This window comes from Phragmites australis, chromosome 15, assembly GCF_958298935.1.
Source record: "Phragmites australis chromosome 15, lpPhrAust1.1, whole genome shotgun sequence".
Lineage (NCBI taxonomy): Eukaryota > Viridiplantae > Streptophyta > Magnoliopsida > Poales > Poaceae > Phragmites > Phragmites australis.
Genome location: NC_084935.1, coordinates 4,028,951 through 4,046,650, shown reverse-complemented (window position 1 = coordinate 4,046,650; position 17,700 = coordinate 4,028,951). Strand labels below are relative to the sequence as shown.

Genomic DNA, 17,700 nt, shown 5'->3' with positions numbered 1-17,700 from the left:
CGTTACCTTCCATTCGGCTACTCGACGTTTTCCTCTCCATTTAACGGTGGATGAATATGTGAAATATCCCATTTGCCCTTGTGGTCAAAGAAAAAAAAAAGGCTTCCTAGAACCCATTCACTCTGATACCCTCAAACAGAGCTTCCCTCGCCTCACCACCGCATCGCGCCCCTGCTATGGGTCCACACCGATCCTGCTCTAACCCTTCCAGCGCCCCTTGTCTGCTCTGTTCGGTTTCCCTGCTCTGACTTGTCAGTTGCCCTTGAAGCACCCCACTACGCTGCCTCTAATCTGGCCAGGGACGATGACACTTTGGCAGGCGAGTTCACGGCGAGGCTGGAGTTGCTGGTCGGTTCCTGGAGTCAACATCTGCGGTGTTCAAGGGGAGGAACGGGGAGGAGAGGTGGCTATTAGAGGCCTAGGCTAGCACATCCATCACGGAGGAAGCGGCAGCGAGAGGAGGGAGTCATGGTGTCGAACGGGTTCGATGAGGCGGTGTTCAAGGATGAGGCAGTGGAGTTAGTGAAGTCATTCTGAGGAAGTAGATGGCGGGTGGTAAAGATGGCCAAATGGGCCAATCGGGCCGGCCCGGCACGGGCCCATCTCGGCACGGCCCGAAATCGGCACGGCCTGATTGGCCCATTTACTGTTACGGGCCGTGCCGTGCCGGCCCGCGTGCCGAGCCGTCGGCCCACGGCACGGCCCAACTGTCACCGTGCCGTGCCGGGCCGGCCCACGGCACGGTAGGCACGATGGGCCCGTTCGGCACGATGGAGGCACGATAGGCCCGTTTGGCACGACGGGCCCGATCGGCACGGTGGAGGCACGACGGGTCCGGCCGGCACGGGAAGGCACGACGGGCCCGGCCGGCACGGTGGAGGCACGTTGGGCCCGTCAGCACTCAAAAAATAGGAAAAAATAAAAAATAATAGCTAAAAAAATCCAAAAAACAATAAAAAATATGGAAAATAAATACATAACATCTTTATTGATTGGTTGCCTCATTAAAAACCTTTCTACTAGAAGGAAAAAAGAGTACAACCAATGATTATGCTCCGAAAATTACATGGTTTCATTAGAAACCTCAGAATTTTGCTTGCAATTTTTCATATGCTTCCTCAAGTGTCCCGTTCCATGTGAAGATCTGGCACCTATTTCTATACTGCATATATTACACTTAGCAAATCTTACCTGTTCCCCGTTAATTTCTTTGAAGACCTTTTCAAAATGTTGCCACACTTGGGACCATGCACCTGAGTTCTCGACGCCTTGATCTATGAATTGAAATATGGAATTAGTTTCTTGATGTGAAGTGAATACTGGCTACTTGGCTAGCAAATAGGAAAAGAGAGATGGATGGGCAGGGTGGAGTTTGAGATGGAGTAGATGGTATTTATAGGGATGAGAGGAGAGGTAGGTGGGGGTGGGGCCGCGGGGGGTATTTTAAAAAAATAAACAAAAAAACATGAATAAAAAAACTTAGAAATAATAGGGGCACATGATTAATTCTAAAAATGAGCTTTATTGATAGGTTGCCTCATTAAAAACCTTTCTAGCAAAGGAAAAAAGAATACAACATAGCTCAGAAAATTTAAAATTACACGTTCTCATCAGCATCTAGATACAAATTTTGGAATGATTCTTCAAGCTCAGTATTTTCTGCAGTGTGTTGCATTCGTGCTTCAGCTTGTTCCCAATCCTTTACTGTGGTGAGTATTTCAACCATCTCACTTGACAGATTTGTTCTTCTCTCTTCGATTATCCTTCCTATAAGACTGAAGGCAGCCTCAGAAGAAACTGTAGATACAGGAACCGTTAACAAATCTCGCGCTAACAGTGAAAGGACTGGATAATTCGTCTTGTGCTCATGCCACCATTGCAGTATGTTGAAGTTTTCTTGTTCGTGGCTGATAACGTCACTGTCGATGAAGGTAGTTAGCTCCCCTCCGGATGTTGGAATTCCGGTGCCCGTAGACGATCGTGACGAAGAGTCTGAACTTCTTGATGAAGAACCTGCACCAAATATTTTCCCCCACGTTGTCGTCTTCTTACTTGTTGTGGGTGCTAGTAGAGGTCGTTGCAGGCGAACTCCGCCATACTTTGTTTCATATTTACTATAAACTTCGAATAACTTAGAACGAACATTAGTATAATAATTAGAATAATCATGGCCAAGAGCATCACCTAGAATTGCGAGAACTCTACAGAAAGCTGCAATTTTAGCTCTAGGATCTAAAATAAAGACAAAAGCGTATAACAAAGGAATTTCTTTCCAATACTTTAAGAATTTAGATTTCATAGGAACTACACAATCTCTTAAAAGATTGTCATTTTCATAGTTGTTTAAATGAGTAGCAATTTCAACAATATTATGCACTACTAAACAAGATGTTGGATAATAAACTCCTGATAAACTCACAGTTGAATCATAAAAAAATTCAAGAAACTCCAGTATCCTTTCAGCAACATACCAATGCGCTTCCGTGAGTAAAGTTTAACCCCCATGCTGATGGTAATGTGTATGAATAAACACACCAAATGTGCTCTTATATGGTATAATATTTTTAAGCATCAAGAAAGTAGAGTTCCATCTCACCGGCATGTCCAGAGCAAACTTACGTGGACGCACACCCATTGCAACACAATACTGTTTATATGCTGCAATTCGTTGGTTAGAGGAGTTCACAAAAGATATTGCAGTACGAAAATCTTCTAAGTATCGCGATAACCTCTTCAAACCGGATTTTACTATAAGATTGATAATATGACAAGCACAACGTTGATGTAACAAGAAAGATTCAGCATAAGTACTAAACAACGGAGTAAGAATATCCATTGCTCTAAAATTTGCACCGGCATTATCTAAAGTGATAGAAAATATTTTATTCGTGAGGCCAAAGTCTGCAACTACTTGAGATATTTTTTCAGCAATATTTTCACCGGTATGCGCGTTGTCAATCAAGCGAAAACCTATTATTCTCTTTTCTAATTCCCAATCATTATTAACAAAATGAGCAACCACACTAAGATAATCCTCTCTAGCCCTACCTGCCCATATGTCCGAGGTCAAAGCAACTGAAAATGTACATGTTTGCAACATTTCTTTAAGTTTGCTACGACACGTATTGTAGTATTTTACCATATCCCTACTAGTTGTTTGTCTAGAAACATACGTGAACCTAGGATTATGAGCTTGCTTAATGTAATCTTCAAATGCAGCAGACTCACCGATATTGAGTGGTAGATCCGCTCTTGCAATGAAGCGACATAGCTCTTTTCGAGCATTGGCAGAGTCGTACTCCCAATGATGAACAGAGCCGTCGGGGTTGTACTGCAACACCGTCTGCTTCATGGCTGCTCCACTCTTTCGCTTGCAACTTATGGCGTGCCTCTTCAAGTGCCCCGTTCCACCCGAGGGCTTTGCAGATAATTCATTTTTACAAATATAACACTTAGCATACCTGACACTTACCCCATCTTCCTCTTTGTAGATCCTTTCAAAGTCTTGCCAAACTTCGGAAGTACCGGCTCTTGATCTTTTAGACCCGCTGCTTGCTAATGTGTGCGCACTTGTAGAGCCTGACGATGGCACTCCTGCTGCATCACCTGGATCTGGATGTGAACCAACCGAAGGTTCACCGTCGGGTCCATCATCACCTGCAGCACTAGTATCAAAGGGGCCGTAGTCCCCTGTGAGTCCTTGGAGAAAAAAATCATGATCTATGGATGTATCATGATCACCGGCATCCATGATCAATGTCGAATGACACTACAAAAATTGTAAATATTCAGAGTTAAAAATAATCAAATAATAAAATAAGACTCAACAACGATGCAAAATAATCACCAAGATTTCTTCAACTTCAAGATAGCAAATCAGCAGGATGATGATTTTGGAATTGCTCGGATTTTTTTGCAACAATTCAAACTAATTTTGCCAAATTATCGCTAATTCTCACGAACTTTGAGACAAGAATGAGAGGAGGAAACAAGAGAGAAAATAGTGTTGCTGGTGTGGAATGGAAGGGCAAGGTGCTCCTCTATTTATAGGTGAAAAATGGTGATTTTTGTAATTTTTTTCGAATTTTTTGGAGCTCAAACGGTCACAAAACGGCTATAAAATTCAAAAATATCGGGTTAAACGGGCCGTTCCGCGTGCCCCCGCCGGCCCATCGTGCCCCACGTGCCGGCCGGGCCGTGCCCCCCGCGGTGGGCCGTGCCGTGCCGTGCCGGCCCGGCCGTGCCGTGGGCCGCCGCGTGCCGAGCCGGCACGGTGGGCCGTGCCGTGATGGGCCGCCGCGTGCCGTGCCGGCCCGGCCCGGTCGTGCCTCCTGGGCCAACCGTGCCTGAGCCGGGCCGTGCCGTGCCCGTGCCGCCCGTGGGCCGGGCCGTGCCTGTGCCGACCCGACTCGACCGGGCCGTGCCGTGCCGGCCCGCCGTGCCGCGCGCTCGGCCCAGGCACGGCCCGTGGCCTCGTGCCGTGCCGGCCCGGCCCATCTCGGCTCGGACCGGGCCGTGCCTGGGCCGTACCTACAGTTCCGTGCCTCGGGCCGGCCCAGTAAGCACGGCCCATTTGGCCATCTTTAGCGGGTGGGAGATGTCAGCGGCGTCAGGGTGCTATGGTGGAAGGGGCAACCTGTGTCTTATGCTCGTTGTGGCGGCCGGCTTGCAGCATCTGAGCCATGGAGCCCATCTATGCACCCATGGGATTGACGCCACCGATGATCTTGGCCGTAAACAATGGCTATCAGACCTTGTGATTTCGACATCCTAAATTGTGCAGATTTCTTGTTTCAGTTTTGGCCTGCATAGATGTTTCAGTCCTTCGTTAATCAAGCTATCATGTGCCGCTGTTTTCATGGGTTCATTTGTGGATATGCTCAGCTCGGGAGTTTTTGATAAATGGGCATTATAGAGGAACTTATTTTTTTACTTTATAAACTAGGGTGGTAAATAATTTTATAAATTAGTACATCACATTATAGGAATATTAGTGAATTTTTTCATATTTTTTGGGAATTTTTGTTAGCCCTACAAATTGCTAGAAGTTACAAAAGTAACACCATTTGAGTAATTTTAGTTTGAATTCTACATAAGATTTTTTAGGTGATTTTAGTTAAAATGAGTTGCTTATAAATTATAGGGCATGTACAAAAATCGACATATTTTTTTATATTTTTTAACTCTTAAGTACTATTTATAACATTAACTGTGTATTTATACGAGCGCGAGTGTTAAATGGGGGAGAACATAGATAGATAGGGTGGTGTTTTAGAGTGTGCTATTTGGGAGGGTGGTTAAAAAGTAATTGTCCCGTGGGTCACCTGCTGAGCGCAGCTCCACCTGGGCTGACTCGCGCTCGCCGCCTCCGCCGCGCTCCTCTCCGGACTCCTCGTCGTCCCGTGCCGAGGTGGCACGCGGCGCAGCGCCCCTCGGCGACGGCCGTGCAGGGCGCCGCTCTCTGCGCACGGCCCCAGGCATCACCACCCACATGCCCTCTGCTTCTGATTGTGGTCGATATCGCGTCATCCTCTCTTGATATGTCTTGCTACTCCATTCTAGCTAGTTCGCCTCACGGTCACGGACCCTTGCGGCCGGCCGTCAAACAGAGAACTCAGGCCCGTAACCATTGGGCTCCAACTCCATTGCCGTGGAAGGCCGCGCATCGAGAAGAATAGCAACTGCGGCGACTTACCGGCAGGACTTACGGCTGGCATGCCGGCAACGACTCATGCATCAAGACATCAACGCTCGTGGTCGTCTCTATTCGCCCCGTTCGGAACGGCGGGTGTCGGTAAGAACACGCCGCGGATTACACGGACGCCGCGGATTACACGGCCGATGTCGGTGGACATTTCAGCCATCGATGTCGGTGGACGTTTCAGCCATCGATGTCGGTACCGGGAGAGCAAGAGGAATTTGTAGTTCCATCATGTTCATACGAGGTTTACCAGTCTCTTTCCTGAGGTGGACGTGGCTTCGTCGTAGATCCAGACGTGACCTCCCACTTAGAATTGTAGTCTTTGATAGCGGAATAATCATGCAACGTATTGACTATATTAACCAACACGGTTTATAGAAACTAGCAACATGATTTATACTAATAGTGTGACTAACATCGTTATAATATTTTATTATGATAATATTTAATTAAAAATTACCCTCTTTAGTATTTTTTTAAGGTTAGTATCATTTAGTTACAAAACATATAAAATTAAAAGAAGAGATGAAATTATGTTAGTGAAAGAGAAAATTATTTATGTTTTAAACATGTACCCAAATCATATTCATATATTGGTTCAATTCATATACGTTTTGATCAACTGTCAAAATCGTACACGTTTTGATCAACTGTCAAAATCGTACGTCAAGCGTAGGCAATTTAATCAATATCAAAATATGTTTGTCTTACCTGCGGTCTGTTTGATGCGACAAACTTGAACTACACTGCACTTCTTAATCTATTATCTTAGTAAATTTATCAAAAACAATTATTATTTTTTATTATGAATTTTAGCTATTAATTAATTGTATTATACATGGACCCTTTTATTTAGGTATTTGAATTTTATAATAATTTAATTTTTTTTCTAAGACTATATTTGATATGGATCTTTTTCTATTCTATCCCCAATTTCAATTATTATTTATTTTATTTTATTTTTACTCTTTATTTAAATATTTTGCTTTCCAAACCATATGAAAATCAAACTGCTAATTTTTCATAAATTTTAATTCCGTAAATTTTGCAGCATTGAGAGCGAATATGATGACTTCTTTTAAGATAAAAGTAATAATATACTCCCTCCGATTGCAAATATAGGTCGTTTTGGACTTGTGCATAAGGATTAAAAAAGTAGATTAAATGACCTTGTTATCCTTTATTTATTCTGTATTGGAAAAGATAACTTATTTATTTGTGAGAGTGGTAGTATTTATTGAAGAAATGAACGAAAGAGAAAAAAGTGCATAGAAGTTTGATAATGATTTATATTTAGAGAATAGTTGAGGAGGTTAAAACGATCTATATTTGTAATCAGATAGAGTAATAGATAGATATGACGGGTGGGATGGGAACTGTATAAGGCGTGATATACGCTAAAAGAGTTGAAGCTAATTAATATGTCTAACAGTCTTATTTTGAGCCACGCGTGTTACGAGAAAAGATTGTATTATTATTACAGAATCAACTACTAACTTCTTTCTCTTTTAGATATTATTTTAATCTTTAATACACAGAATAAATTTGCAATAAATTTTTTCATGTATGACATGTTTACTTCTCTCGATTTCTTTAATATTTAGTGAGTGGTATATAAGTCACTAATCCACCACACTTATTGAATTGAAAATTTACTTTTTCAATAGCTTTTAATATAGACACCCTAGTAAAATATCACTTTAAAAATTTAAAACGACATCTATTTAAAAAATAAATAAATTCTAATCACAGTACAGACATGATTCCACCCTCACCTCTCTGAGTCTTTGTGATAGTTAAAGCAGGTCCTGTGAATTTTTTAGTGAATCTAGTTAAAATGAGTTGCGTATAAATTATAGAGCACGTAAAAAATTGACACATTTTTTACTATTTTTTAACTCTCAAGTACTATTTATAACATCATCCGTGTATTCATGTGTGCGCGAGTGGTAAATGGGGGAGAACAAAGATAGGGTGGTGTTTTAAAGTGTGCCATTTCGGAGGGTGATCAAAAGGTAATTGTCCCGTGGGTCCCCTGCTGAGCGCAGCTCCACCTAGGACTCGCGCTCACCGCCTCCGCCGCGCTCCTCTCCCGACTCCTCGTCATCCCGTGCCGAGGTGGCACGCGGCGCAACGCCCTCGGTGACGGTCATGCAGGGCACCGCTCTCTGCGCACGGCCTCTGGCATCACCACCTGATTACGAGAAAAGGACATCTATTTAAAAATTAAATTAAATTCTAATCACAATACATACATGATTCCACCCTCACTTCTCTGAGGTCCTGTTTGTTTTCTGTTTCTGGTTCTGCTTCTACTACTGGTAGAAGCTAGAAGACAGAAGTCAAAACAAATAGGGTTTTGGAGATGTGGCTTCTAGAGAAAACAGAAACTTGCTTATAAGGAAAATAAATTAAAGTTGAGAAGCTCGCTGAGATACGTTTTTCTGAGAAACTTTGTACTGAGAAACCAAAATTTTATTGTAGAAGTCACTAGCCTATTTTAAAAAACAGATTTTCAGACAAATAAAAAAACGACTTTTAAAAAATCTAAAAACAGAAATTCAAACAGACGGACCTATGTCTTTTGATAGTCAAAGCAGGTCCTGTGATTTTTTTCCTATATATACATGTCGACTGTGGAGGGACCAAATCAACTATCAGACATGATTAGTTTGGGCCGCACGTGTTACGAGAAAAGGACTGTGGAGGAGCAAGTCAGCAACGACCAAGTCGACTGTGGAGGAAAAAGTCAGCAACGACCAAACGACTCTTGGTTTGGGCCGCGCACGTTACGAGAAAAGGACAGCAGTATTACTACAGAATCTACTGTCAAACATGATTCCGCCCTCACCTCTCTGAGCCTCTGTGATAGTCAAAGCAGGGTCCTGCAATTTTTTTCCTATATATACATGTCGACTGTGGAGGAGCTAGCCGAGAACTGCAGAAACAAGTCAACAACGAGTAGCGGCCGCCAGCCAGCCCACAAGCAGATTCAGGCCAGGTGGGAGGGAGCTAGAGATGGCAGCTGCTAATGCTACTATCCGGAGCACATTCTTCCACCCACAGCACATGCTAGCGGCCTACCACTACAGCGAGGCGTCGACCCACCCCTGCGCCGCGTGCGAGCGCGTCGTCACGGGCACCGGCTACCGCTGCGGCGAGTGCGACTTCAACATCCACGAGGCGTGCTTGAGCCTCCCGCAGCGCGTCAACTTCGACGGGCACCCGGGGCACGCGCTCACTCTCATCCGCCTGGGCGCCAACCGCTGGTGCGACCTCTGCGAGGAGACCTCTCTCGCAGGGCGCTACATGTACCTCTGCGAGCCGTGCAACTTCGACGTGCACCCGCGGTGCACGACGCTGGTTGCACAGCCCCAGCGGCAGCAGCCCCAGCCCCAGCCCCAGCCGCAGCCGCCGAGGGGTGCACACCGGAGCCGGGGGGCCTTCCGCGTTCTCAAGGCTAGTCTCAAGATTGGCATACACTTGGTGCATTTAATCGACAATCCGCTTCACGTGGTGCATTTGCTCGCCGACTTGTTTACAGACAACTAGGTGTTCCACCCGCGCATTGTTGAAAGGCTGTTTGAGCATAACTATTCTACGATGGTGCAGTTATATGAAAATCGAGCATATCTATGTACAATTTGAACTATGTTCACGTCCAATTTGTTATAACTTGTTGAACCCCTTACATCAAGTTTTGCGCAACAAATACTCAATGACCACCCAATACATTATTATGTCACAATTCCTAGACTTTAGTCGAGTGAAAATGGTGAAGTTTTTAGTCCACAATCTTCTTCTTCACCAGAATTGGTTAGTGGTGGCAGTTTTCTTAGGGGCCGAGGGGAGATTTCACCGTTGCAAGGCTTAAAGAGATGGTTGCGGAAGGAAGGCAAGCCTCGTGGAGACGGATGGGGTGGTGAGGTGGCGGGGATGCCATCGATCACGGGTGGTGGAGGACAACAGGGAGCGCAAAAATTCCTAATCACGGGTGCTGACAGTGAGAGCACAAAAATAGATTGTTTAGTGAGATGGTGAAAGGTGAGGTGGATCCGGCTATAGAAGAGCCACCGGAGATAGGTGGAAATGAGTGAGGCAGGGGAGGGATTCAGCCAGCAGGCACATAGGAGAAGAAATCGTCGGGCAACCAGAGAACGAAGAAAGAAGGGGAGACGTTTGATTTGATCCAATGGCTATGATTGATCAACCGAAAAAGTCTTGTTTTCAACCAACTGAAATATACTCCGTATCATCACCCTTATTATGTAGCTCTCTTTAAATAGCACCTTACACAGATTTAGTGCTTACAGTGCCAATGCAAGTCAGGTGGGGGGGGGGGGGGGAAGCTAAATCCTAACTATATCAAAATCGCCCAAACAAAACTGCAGTCACTTTATCAGGCATGGTAGTGAGCAGATGCAACTTTCCTTGCTGTAAAAAAACTACTAGATTCGTTTAGTAAGTGGCGATGCAATTGGGAACTCTAGTCACTTCAATGTGCCATACTTTGAACGATCAATATATAAGAGCGACTGACATGCGTACTAGAGCGCGGATCATATCCCAGGCAACCATCATCTTCTCAATCTCAATCTCGGCATGGGCTTGGGATATTGATGTGTCCGTTTGAACAATGGCATCGCAATTTGCAGAGGAAATCAAACGGCACGGTGCCACAACGGTCACCGATTTGAGAATTGCGAGAAATATTAAATTGCGAGTATATGGCTACCAATTGTCCAATTTCTTCTGCAGCTGTTGTGCCTGCGCGCTGGCCTACTGCCGCCAGACGGCAGTCGCAGATGGGCGAGTGGATTACGGCACACGATAGCCGTTGAGCCGCCACTGCCAGGCCAGACGATGATCCGCACGAGATGAGAAGAGAAGATCCGCACGACCGCATGAGACGATGATCCACTGAGCCGCCAAGAAACTGCATCCTGTGGCTGATCCGCACGCTAGTGGCTTGGTTTTGGGCCCCCCAGGTTTTGGGGGAACGGGACAGCCACCCCGCTCGTCCCCTCCTCTTAGGTCGGCACCGTGTCTATTATTTACAGTATTATTTATCTATCCGTTAATTATATCATTTATTTTATAATTTTTTACCTATTCTTTCAATATAAATAAACAATCTTGATAAGCTTTAAATCCACATGGCATTGTGAAAGTTTCTCTGCCTGCCAAGGTCCAGCGTGAAATTTGAGGAGTTCTGGATGGACTCTTGCTACTACCTCGAGGAGGATGTGCCCAAGAAAAGTACTATGGCTGAACTTGATCGTTACGTTTTTCTTTTGTCTTGCTGATCCATTGTTACGTTACCTTGTTCGTCAGATGAGCAGGCATTTAAACTATTTGACAAGCTTGAACAGGCCCACAAGGCAAGAGCTTTCAAAAACTTATTGGCCCTTCTATCAAAATTCAGTTTGGAAATAAAGCTTTTTTTTTTTCATTGTAGTCGTGCAAATAATGGTCTATGCTTGGTATCCAGGGGCGAAGCTAGCCAGAAAATCATCATCTTTGCACGATAGGATCAACTACACATATGACCAACGGGGAACAACATATTTTTATAGGATTCACGAAATTCCATCGGGTCACGTGACCCAGATATAGGCCTGGCAACGGGTCGGGTCGGGGCCGGTTCAGCCAGAACGAACCCGACCCGAAACCCGAATTTAAAAACCCGACCCGAACCCGAACCACATTGCGGGTGCAAAATTGAACCCGACCCCGAACCCCGTGGGGACCCGAAATCCGACGGGGACCCGTGGGGATCCGAAACCCGACGGGGACCCGTGGGCACCCGCGAGGACCCGAACATGCAGTAGTCACAGAACATGTACATTTTGAAGTACAGAAGCATGAACTAGTTACCTAACCATGAAAATGATGTATATAAAGTAGCAGATGCACCAAATAATGAAATCAACCATGAACCATGCATTCACACATGTACAAAAGTATAGAACCTAGAAACAACTAAACAACAAACATACAGAAGTACAAAACATGATTTTATCAGCATCCTTACATAATAGCAAACCATCTCATGGTTTTATCCTCACATATCCACACATGAAAGACAATTCATAAATACCACTTTCACACTTGACACTTGACAGTAAGCAAGTAGCCAAAGCAACAAGCTACACAAGCCAACAAGTCAACAACAAAATGAGTAGTACATTACTAGTTATTACAACACGTCTTGCCCAATGACCAAATAAAAGTTAACAATAATAAATGAAGATAAGTATGGAGCCACAATAAATTGTAGAGCTTCAATTCTTCCTCTAATTCTTCGTTCAATCAATAATAGCTGAATCAAGTTCCTCCTAAATATAGAGAGCATTATTAGCACAATCATATGTTAAGTGATAGATAAGGATAACAATTTAAAAAAATGATAGAATGATATTACCATTTCTTCCTCTTCATCCTCAAGACAAGTCCTCAATGCGCTTGAAAAAGTGGATTGATGCCCTAATAACACAGTGTTCATAAGTTAGTGCATACACATGTTAGTTACACATAAGTATTGAAATATAGAAATGCATAAGTATTGTTACCTAACATATCAGCTCGAGACCAAGCTTGCATACACATAAGTGCTTCTACCATTTGTGGAGCAAGACTACTTCGAGATGGACTAATTATCCTCCCACCGGTACTAAATATTGACTCGGATGCTACTGTTGTCACGGGAATTGCCATAACATCTCGAGCAATCTTTCGCAAAGTAGGATATTTGAGCCCTGCATATTGCCACCAGTGTATGATATCCAAATCTTGTGTTCTAGGTAGCAGTGGCTCCTCCAAGTACAAATCCAGCTCTGTGCGCACATAAGAAGACGTTGCAGCTGGTTGCTTTGCTATGTATTCATCGAATGTGTCAATCCAGTCATCATCATCTTTGGTCTGAGCAACAACACTAGCTCTAGTATCGGAACCATCTGTTGTTGCAATACCCTCCATGGTATCTTGGTATTGCAACACCAAGCTGTACAACAAGTCTCTAACCTTTTCAACGGGTTCCTTAGTTGCACTTTCTGTCCCATTAATTTTGAGAAAAAGAGCATTCAACAATTGCAGTTTGTACCTAGGATCTAGGACAGCAGCAACAGCCATCAAACCATGAACATCTGACCAATATTTATTAAATTTCTCTTTCATCAACTTTGCCATTTCTTCTACCTTAGAGTTGCTGCTAGCTTGCCATTTCCTAATAGCCAAATAAATATTGCATATTTTGGGAAAGAAAAGATTTGCTGTTACATATCTGGTGCCTGACAATAACTCAGTAACATCATAGAACATCTTCAATCTATCACAAAGTTCTTTAGCAAAATTCCAATCATCCTTAGTTGGAGAACAAGGAGTAAACAATTTATCACGTTGAGCAAGGCGTTCAAAGACCTCTTGGTACCCTATTGCAGTGCTAAGCATTAGATAAGTTGAATTCCATCTAGTTCTACAATCAAGAGCAATTCTTTTTTCATATGTAATGTTCATTTGGGAAGCTATTTTTTGAAACCTCTCATGCCTTTTAGGTGTGGCTGTCCAAAATTCAACACTATCTCGAACCCTTTCAATCCCCTTCTCCAAGACAGACATTCCATCTTTCACAATTAGATTTAATATGTGTGCAGCACAACGCATATGTAATAATTTACCCTGCAACATACAAGTGGAAAGTGGCAACTTATCTGTCATTCTCTCTATGAGATTATCGTTGGTGCTGCAATTATCAAGGGTTATAATGGGCAGTTTCCTCTCAATGTTCCAATCCATAATAACTTCATGAAGAACATCAGTTATTACTTCGGTAGTATGAGGGGCTGGAACATAAATGAACCTACACATTACAACATAGGAAACTTTAGTAGTGAATGAGGGGCTGTAACATAAAATTGAACCAATATAGAGAAGAAAGAACAAAATCAATATTACCTCACAATGAAACTTTTCAACCTCCACTCATCATCAAGGTGATGTGCTGTCACTGCCATGTAGCCTTTCCTTTGATGATTTGCTGTCCACATGTCCGTGGTGATGGCAACACGAGATTGACATTGATGAAAGTACTTGACCATAGAATGCTTTTGCACTTCATACATATCCAGTATGTCCTTCCTAATTGTGTTTCTAGATATCACTTTGAATGCAGGTTGCAATGCACCACAAAACTTTCTAAAGCCAACATGGTCCACAATAGATAGAGGGTACTCATGGACACATATCATAAGTGCAAGTTCTTTTCTAGCCACATCTTGATCAAACACATGTTTCTCTAAGGTAATTGTCCCGTCTTGTGGGTTTGTTGTTAACTTAAGACTAGACTGTTTTAAGCCCTTTCTAACTGCTCGATCTGGACAAATCTCAAGGTGCCCATGCAAGTGTTTGGTACCATTTCTTGTCTCTCCTCCTAGAAGTTTCTTACACCATGTGCATTTAGCTTTTCATGCATTATTTATTTTAATTCTATCAAACTCTAGCCAGACAGAAGATTTTAGTTTCCTCTTACTACCAACAGTAACATCATCCTCTACCTCAAACACATCATCAGTATGAGTACCTTGAGATTCCAATTGCGCTGCTGAGCTAGATGGTTGTGCAACAGCATGACCACCAGTTGCCCCACCAGCACAAGATCCACTAGTACTAGGATTTGACATGTTCTGCATACCTAGAAAAAATATATAAGCTGATCAAAGACCATGACAACTAACAGGTCACTGAGAACCAACGTGCGCAATATGAATAGTAATGAATTATCATATTTACTCTTTCCATCATCAATCAAATATTATCTTTCAAGCACAAGTGTAACCTAGAGATAAGATATCAGAATGTACTGGTACATGCTACAGAACTAAGATGACATCCATTCATCCCCAATTTTGCAATACCTGAACAATAAATTACAGCACTATGACAATTTGTACAACTTCTATCAATGCACAAGGAGGTAACAGATCACTGGATTTTACAATTTATGACTTTATGTGCAAGAAATTTCAGGGATAACAATTGTTGTATAGTCATCTATAACATCTAGTCATCTACATCGCTACACAACATGTAACCATATACAAAATAATATCGCTACACAACATGTAACCATATACAAAATAATATCTTTCTCAGATCAGACCGTCGGTTTCTATTTGAAATTCTCGCTTTGTAGCCTTAGTCCTCTCTCTCACTGGCACTGCAAGAAGATAAAAAGGCAACTGGTATGGCGAACTTGAGAGAAGTCGAACCTCACTACCTCAGTCGGGCGAAGGCACTCGGGAACTTGAGAGAATGCAGAGGCAGGCAGGCCGCAGGCACTCGGGCGGTGAGGGCAGAGGAGGCGACGAACGGACGAAGAGGCCAGGACGCGGTCACGCGGGAGGGAGAGGAAAAGGATGCTGCGCGGGCGGCCGCCGTCTCCCAACTACTGGATCTGAATCAGCCCGAGGCAGGTAGCATGCCACCACCGCTGGCCCGCTGCAGGTCGACTGGTCGAGCTCCGGCGGCCGGCGGGATCCTGGTGGCTGGCGGCGGCTAGCGCGGACGGCTCGGCGGTACGGGCTATGGGCAGGGGCAGGCGCAGCCGCGCAGGAGTCAGGACGGCATGGAGGTGCAGGCGCCTGGGGGCTGCGGCGGGCGGCGCCGCGGCGGTGGATTTGCTGATTGGCGCTGGCGCACAAGAATTTCGTGGGCGGCGGGCGGCGGTCTGGCGACTGGCGGTCTGGCGGATGGGGATTGGGGAATTGCTGCAATGCGGACGGACGGGGTCACGGGCGGACGGGCGGGACGGCCGGCTAGGGTTACGAGTCGTGGGCTACTGAGTGGGCTCATTGCTGGCTGCGGGGTGCGGGCCCTCGTGAATACCCCATGGGTGATCATGTCTCCCCGAACCCGACCTGACCCGTTGCGGGGACCCGACCCGCGACCCCCGCGGGTACACTTTCGCACCCGCCCCCACCCCCGCCGGGTCTACAACCCGCGGGGCCCCGACCCGACCCGACCCGTTGCCAGGCCTACCCAGATAGCAAAGGCAAGCTTCTCCCCTGTTGGTAGCACTGTTGATGTTTTCGGTAGGGCAAATACATATACATGTAGAAGATGCGGAAAAGATCATGTACAAAGGACTAATACTAGTCTAGGCACACTTTATAGTCTGTGTACTTCTTTCCATGTTAATAGAGTTTTGGTACTTGCACTCTTGCAGGATGGAGACAAGAAGACAGAAAAGGAAGGTGATGATGAGGATGAACAAGAATATGAAGATGTTGGGGTTGCCTTCTATGACCCCCGATGCCTCTGACTCCATGGGCCTATGTACGTAGGCTCTTGGCCTGTAGACCTCTCTGGTGCTCTAAGGCTTCAGAGCTACCCCGAAGGCCACGACCTCAGGAGCCTGCTGACCTCGAAGCTTGTGGAGCCTCGAAAGACCAATGGCTCCCAGAGTCATCGGTCCCTCGAAAAGATCAATCAGAGGGGGCCTATCGACCGCCCTCCACTTGCAGTGAAGCAAACAACATTTAATGTCTATCTGATCAGCCATCGACCTGATACAAAACAGTGTGGCACCATAATAAGCAACCAACAACTAGGGCCACTTGCCGTAATAACCTCTGCCACTAGACGTAGCGATATTTTACGGAACTAGCCATGTACTTTGGTTGTACAGTAAGGACTTTGTATCTCTACCAACTCCGTAGGTGTATGTTTGTACATTTACACTCTGAATATCAGTATAAATACTGACCTTTGGCCATCAAGCCAAGCGCAGAGCAAGATTTTCCTTATTCCTCGTGGTGTTCACTTCTTCTCCAAGCTTGAGCTATTCCTGTGGATTGACACTCACCGCATCTTATTCGTGAAAGATATTTTCTTTCACTAACAGCTGATGCCGTTCATGAGGAGAGAATACGTGTAGAAGCACAAGGAGAGGTAGGATGCTACCAAAGAAGAAGACCACCAAGACAGTGGCATAAGCGACTGACTCCTTGGCCACGCTTGTGCGAAAGTCCGCACAGCCGCCCCAACCAAGCTCACACTACGCTGACACTAGACCCTCAGCTGGTCAGAATGAGGGCTATGTGGCCACCGCCGATCCAACTACGACCTTGGATGTCGCTGACGCTAGGGGCCCCGCCGTTTCAGGAGCCCTTCAGCAGCAGCACAGCGAGGACCTTTCTATGTCCCAAGGGGTTGCAGATGAGGCCACAACAGTACAAGCCATCATGACCAACCAGCATACGCATGTGGTGTCCCACTAGGCTCAGCTGGAGGAACTACAAGCTGCCTTGCAGGTCACCTAGTCGCTTGCCAACATGACCGTTGTAGCACCTATGACGGTTAACGCTGTACTAGCCCAGGCCCTGGAGGCCAGCGACGACTTCATCGTCACGACTCATCGCCACCACCCGCCATCCATGGCTAGTGAACAGGCGACCGAGCCCCGGGCCTGTCAGCGCAAGGCTCCACTCGTCAACTCTGACTCCTCCTTCAGGCTGACATGCAGGTTGTACCCTTCCTAGACGGGTTCCGGAGCCCCCAAGCTGTCCAATTGTAAAGGAGATTCAGACCCAGATGAGTTCCCTCATGCATACGCCCTTGCCATCGACACCAATGGGGGCGGACAGGCCACCATGGCCAAGTGTTTTCCTCTCGCTCAAGAAGGAGTAGCCCTTCGATGATTCTGGGCGCTAGAGCCATGATCTATTTACGCCTAGGCCCACCTCAGGGATGCCTTCTACAACAACTTTCAGGGCACCTTCGTTGAGCCGGTGACCTCTGGAAGCCTATATGCTATTAAGCAACAACTGGGTCAGACCCTTCGGTATTACTTTCAGAGGTTCACCCAAACCAAGGCCCAGGTAAAGGGTATATTGGAGTCATCGGTCATTAACGCAGCTACCAAGGTCTGGCCTCCATGCCTCTTTTTGATCAACTGCAATGACGCCCGATGCGCTCGGTAAGCACCCTCATGTGCAAGTTAG

The 17,700-nt window shown here is 45.3% G+C and overlaps 2 protein-coding genes across 3 annotated transcripts; one reads left to right on the top strand and one right to left on the bottom strand.

Moving 5' to 3' along the window:
• Positions 1 to 1,587: 1,587 nt before the first annotated feature.
• On the bottom strand, positions 1,588 to 3,774 carry LOC133893218 (uncharacterized). Of its 2 annotated transcripts, none has more exons than XM_062334192.1 (2): positions 3,229 to 3,774; positions 1,588 to 2,013 (listed from the first exon to the last, which is right to left on the bottom strand). In XM_062334192.1, the coding sequence occupies exons 1-2, from the start codon at positions 3,749 to 3,751 to the stop codon at positions 1,598 to 1,600; spliced, it is 939 nt and encodes a 312-aa protein (XP_062190176.1). In that variant the 5' UTR covers positions 3,752 to 3,774; the 3' UTR covers positions 1,588 to 1,597. The 2 variants fall into 2 exon arrangements, with proteins under 2 accessions (XP_062190176.1, XP_062190177.1); XM_062334193.1 differs by lacking the exon at positions 1,588 to 2,013 and adding an exon at positions 2,051 to 2,658.
• A 4,945-nt stretch (positions 3,775 to 8,719) lies between these two features.
• On the top strand, positions 8,720 to 9,457 carry LOC133893220 (protein VACUOLELESS GAMETOPHYTES-like). The gene has a single exon (XM_062334195.1). It carries the CDS (start codon positions 8,720 to 8,722, stop codon positions 9,251 to 9,253), a length of 534 nt encoding a protein of 177 aa, XP_062190179.1. The 3' UTR covers positions 9,254 to 9,457.
• Positions 9,458 to 17,700: the final 8,243 nt, after the last annotated feature.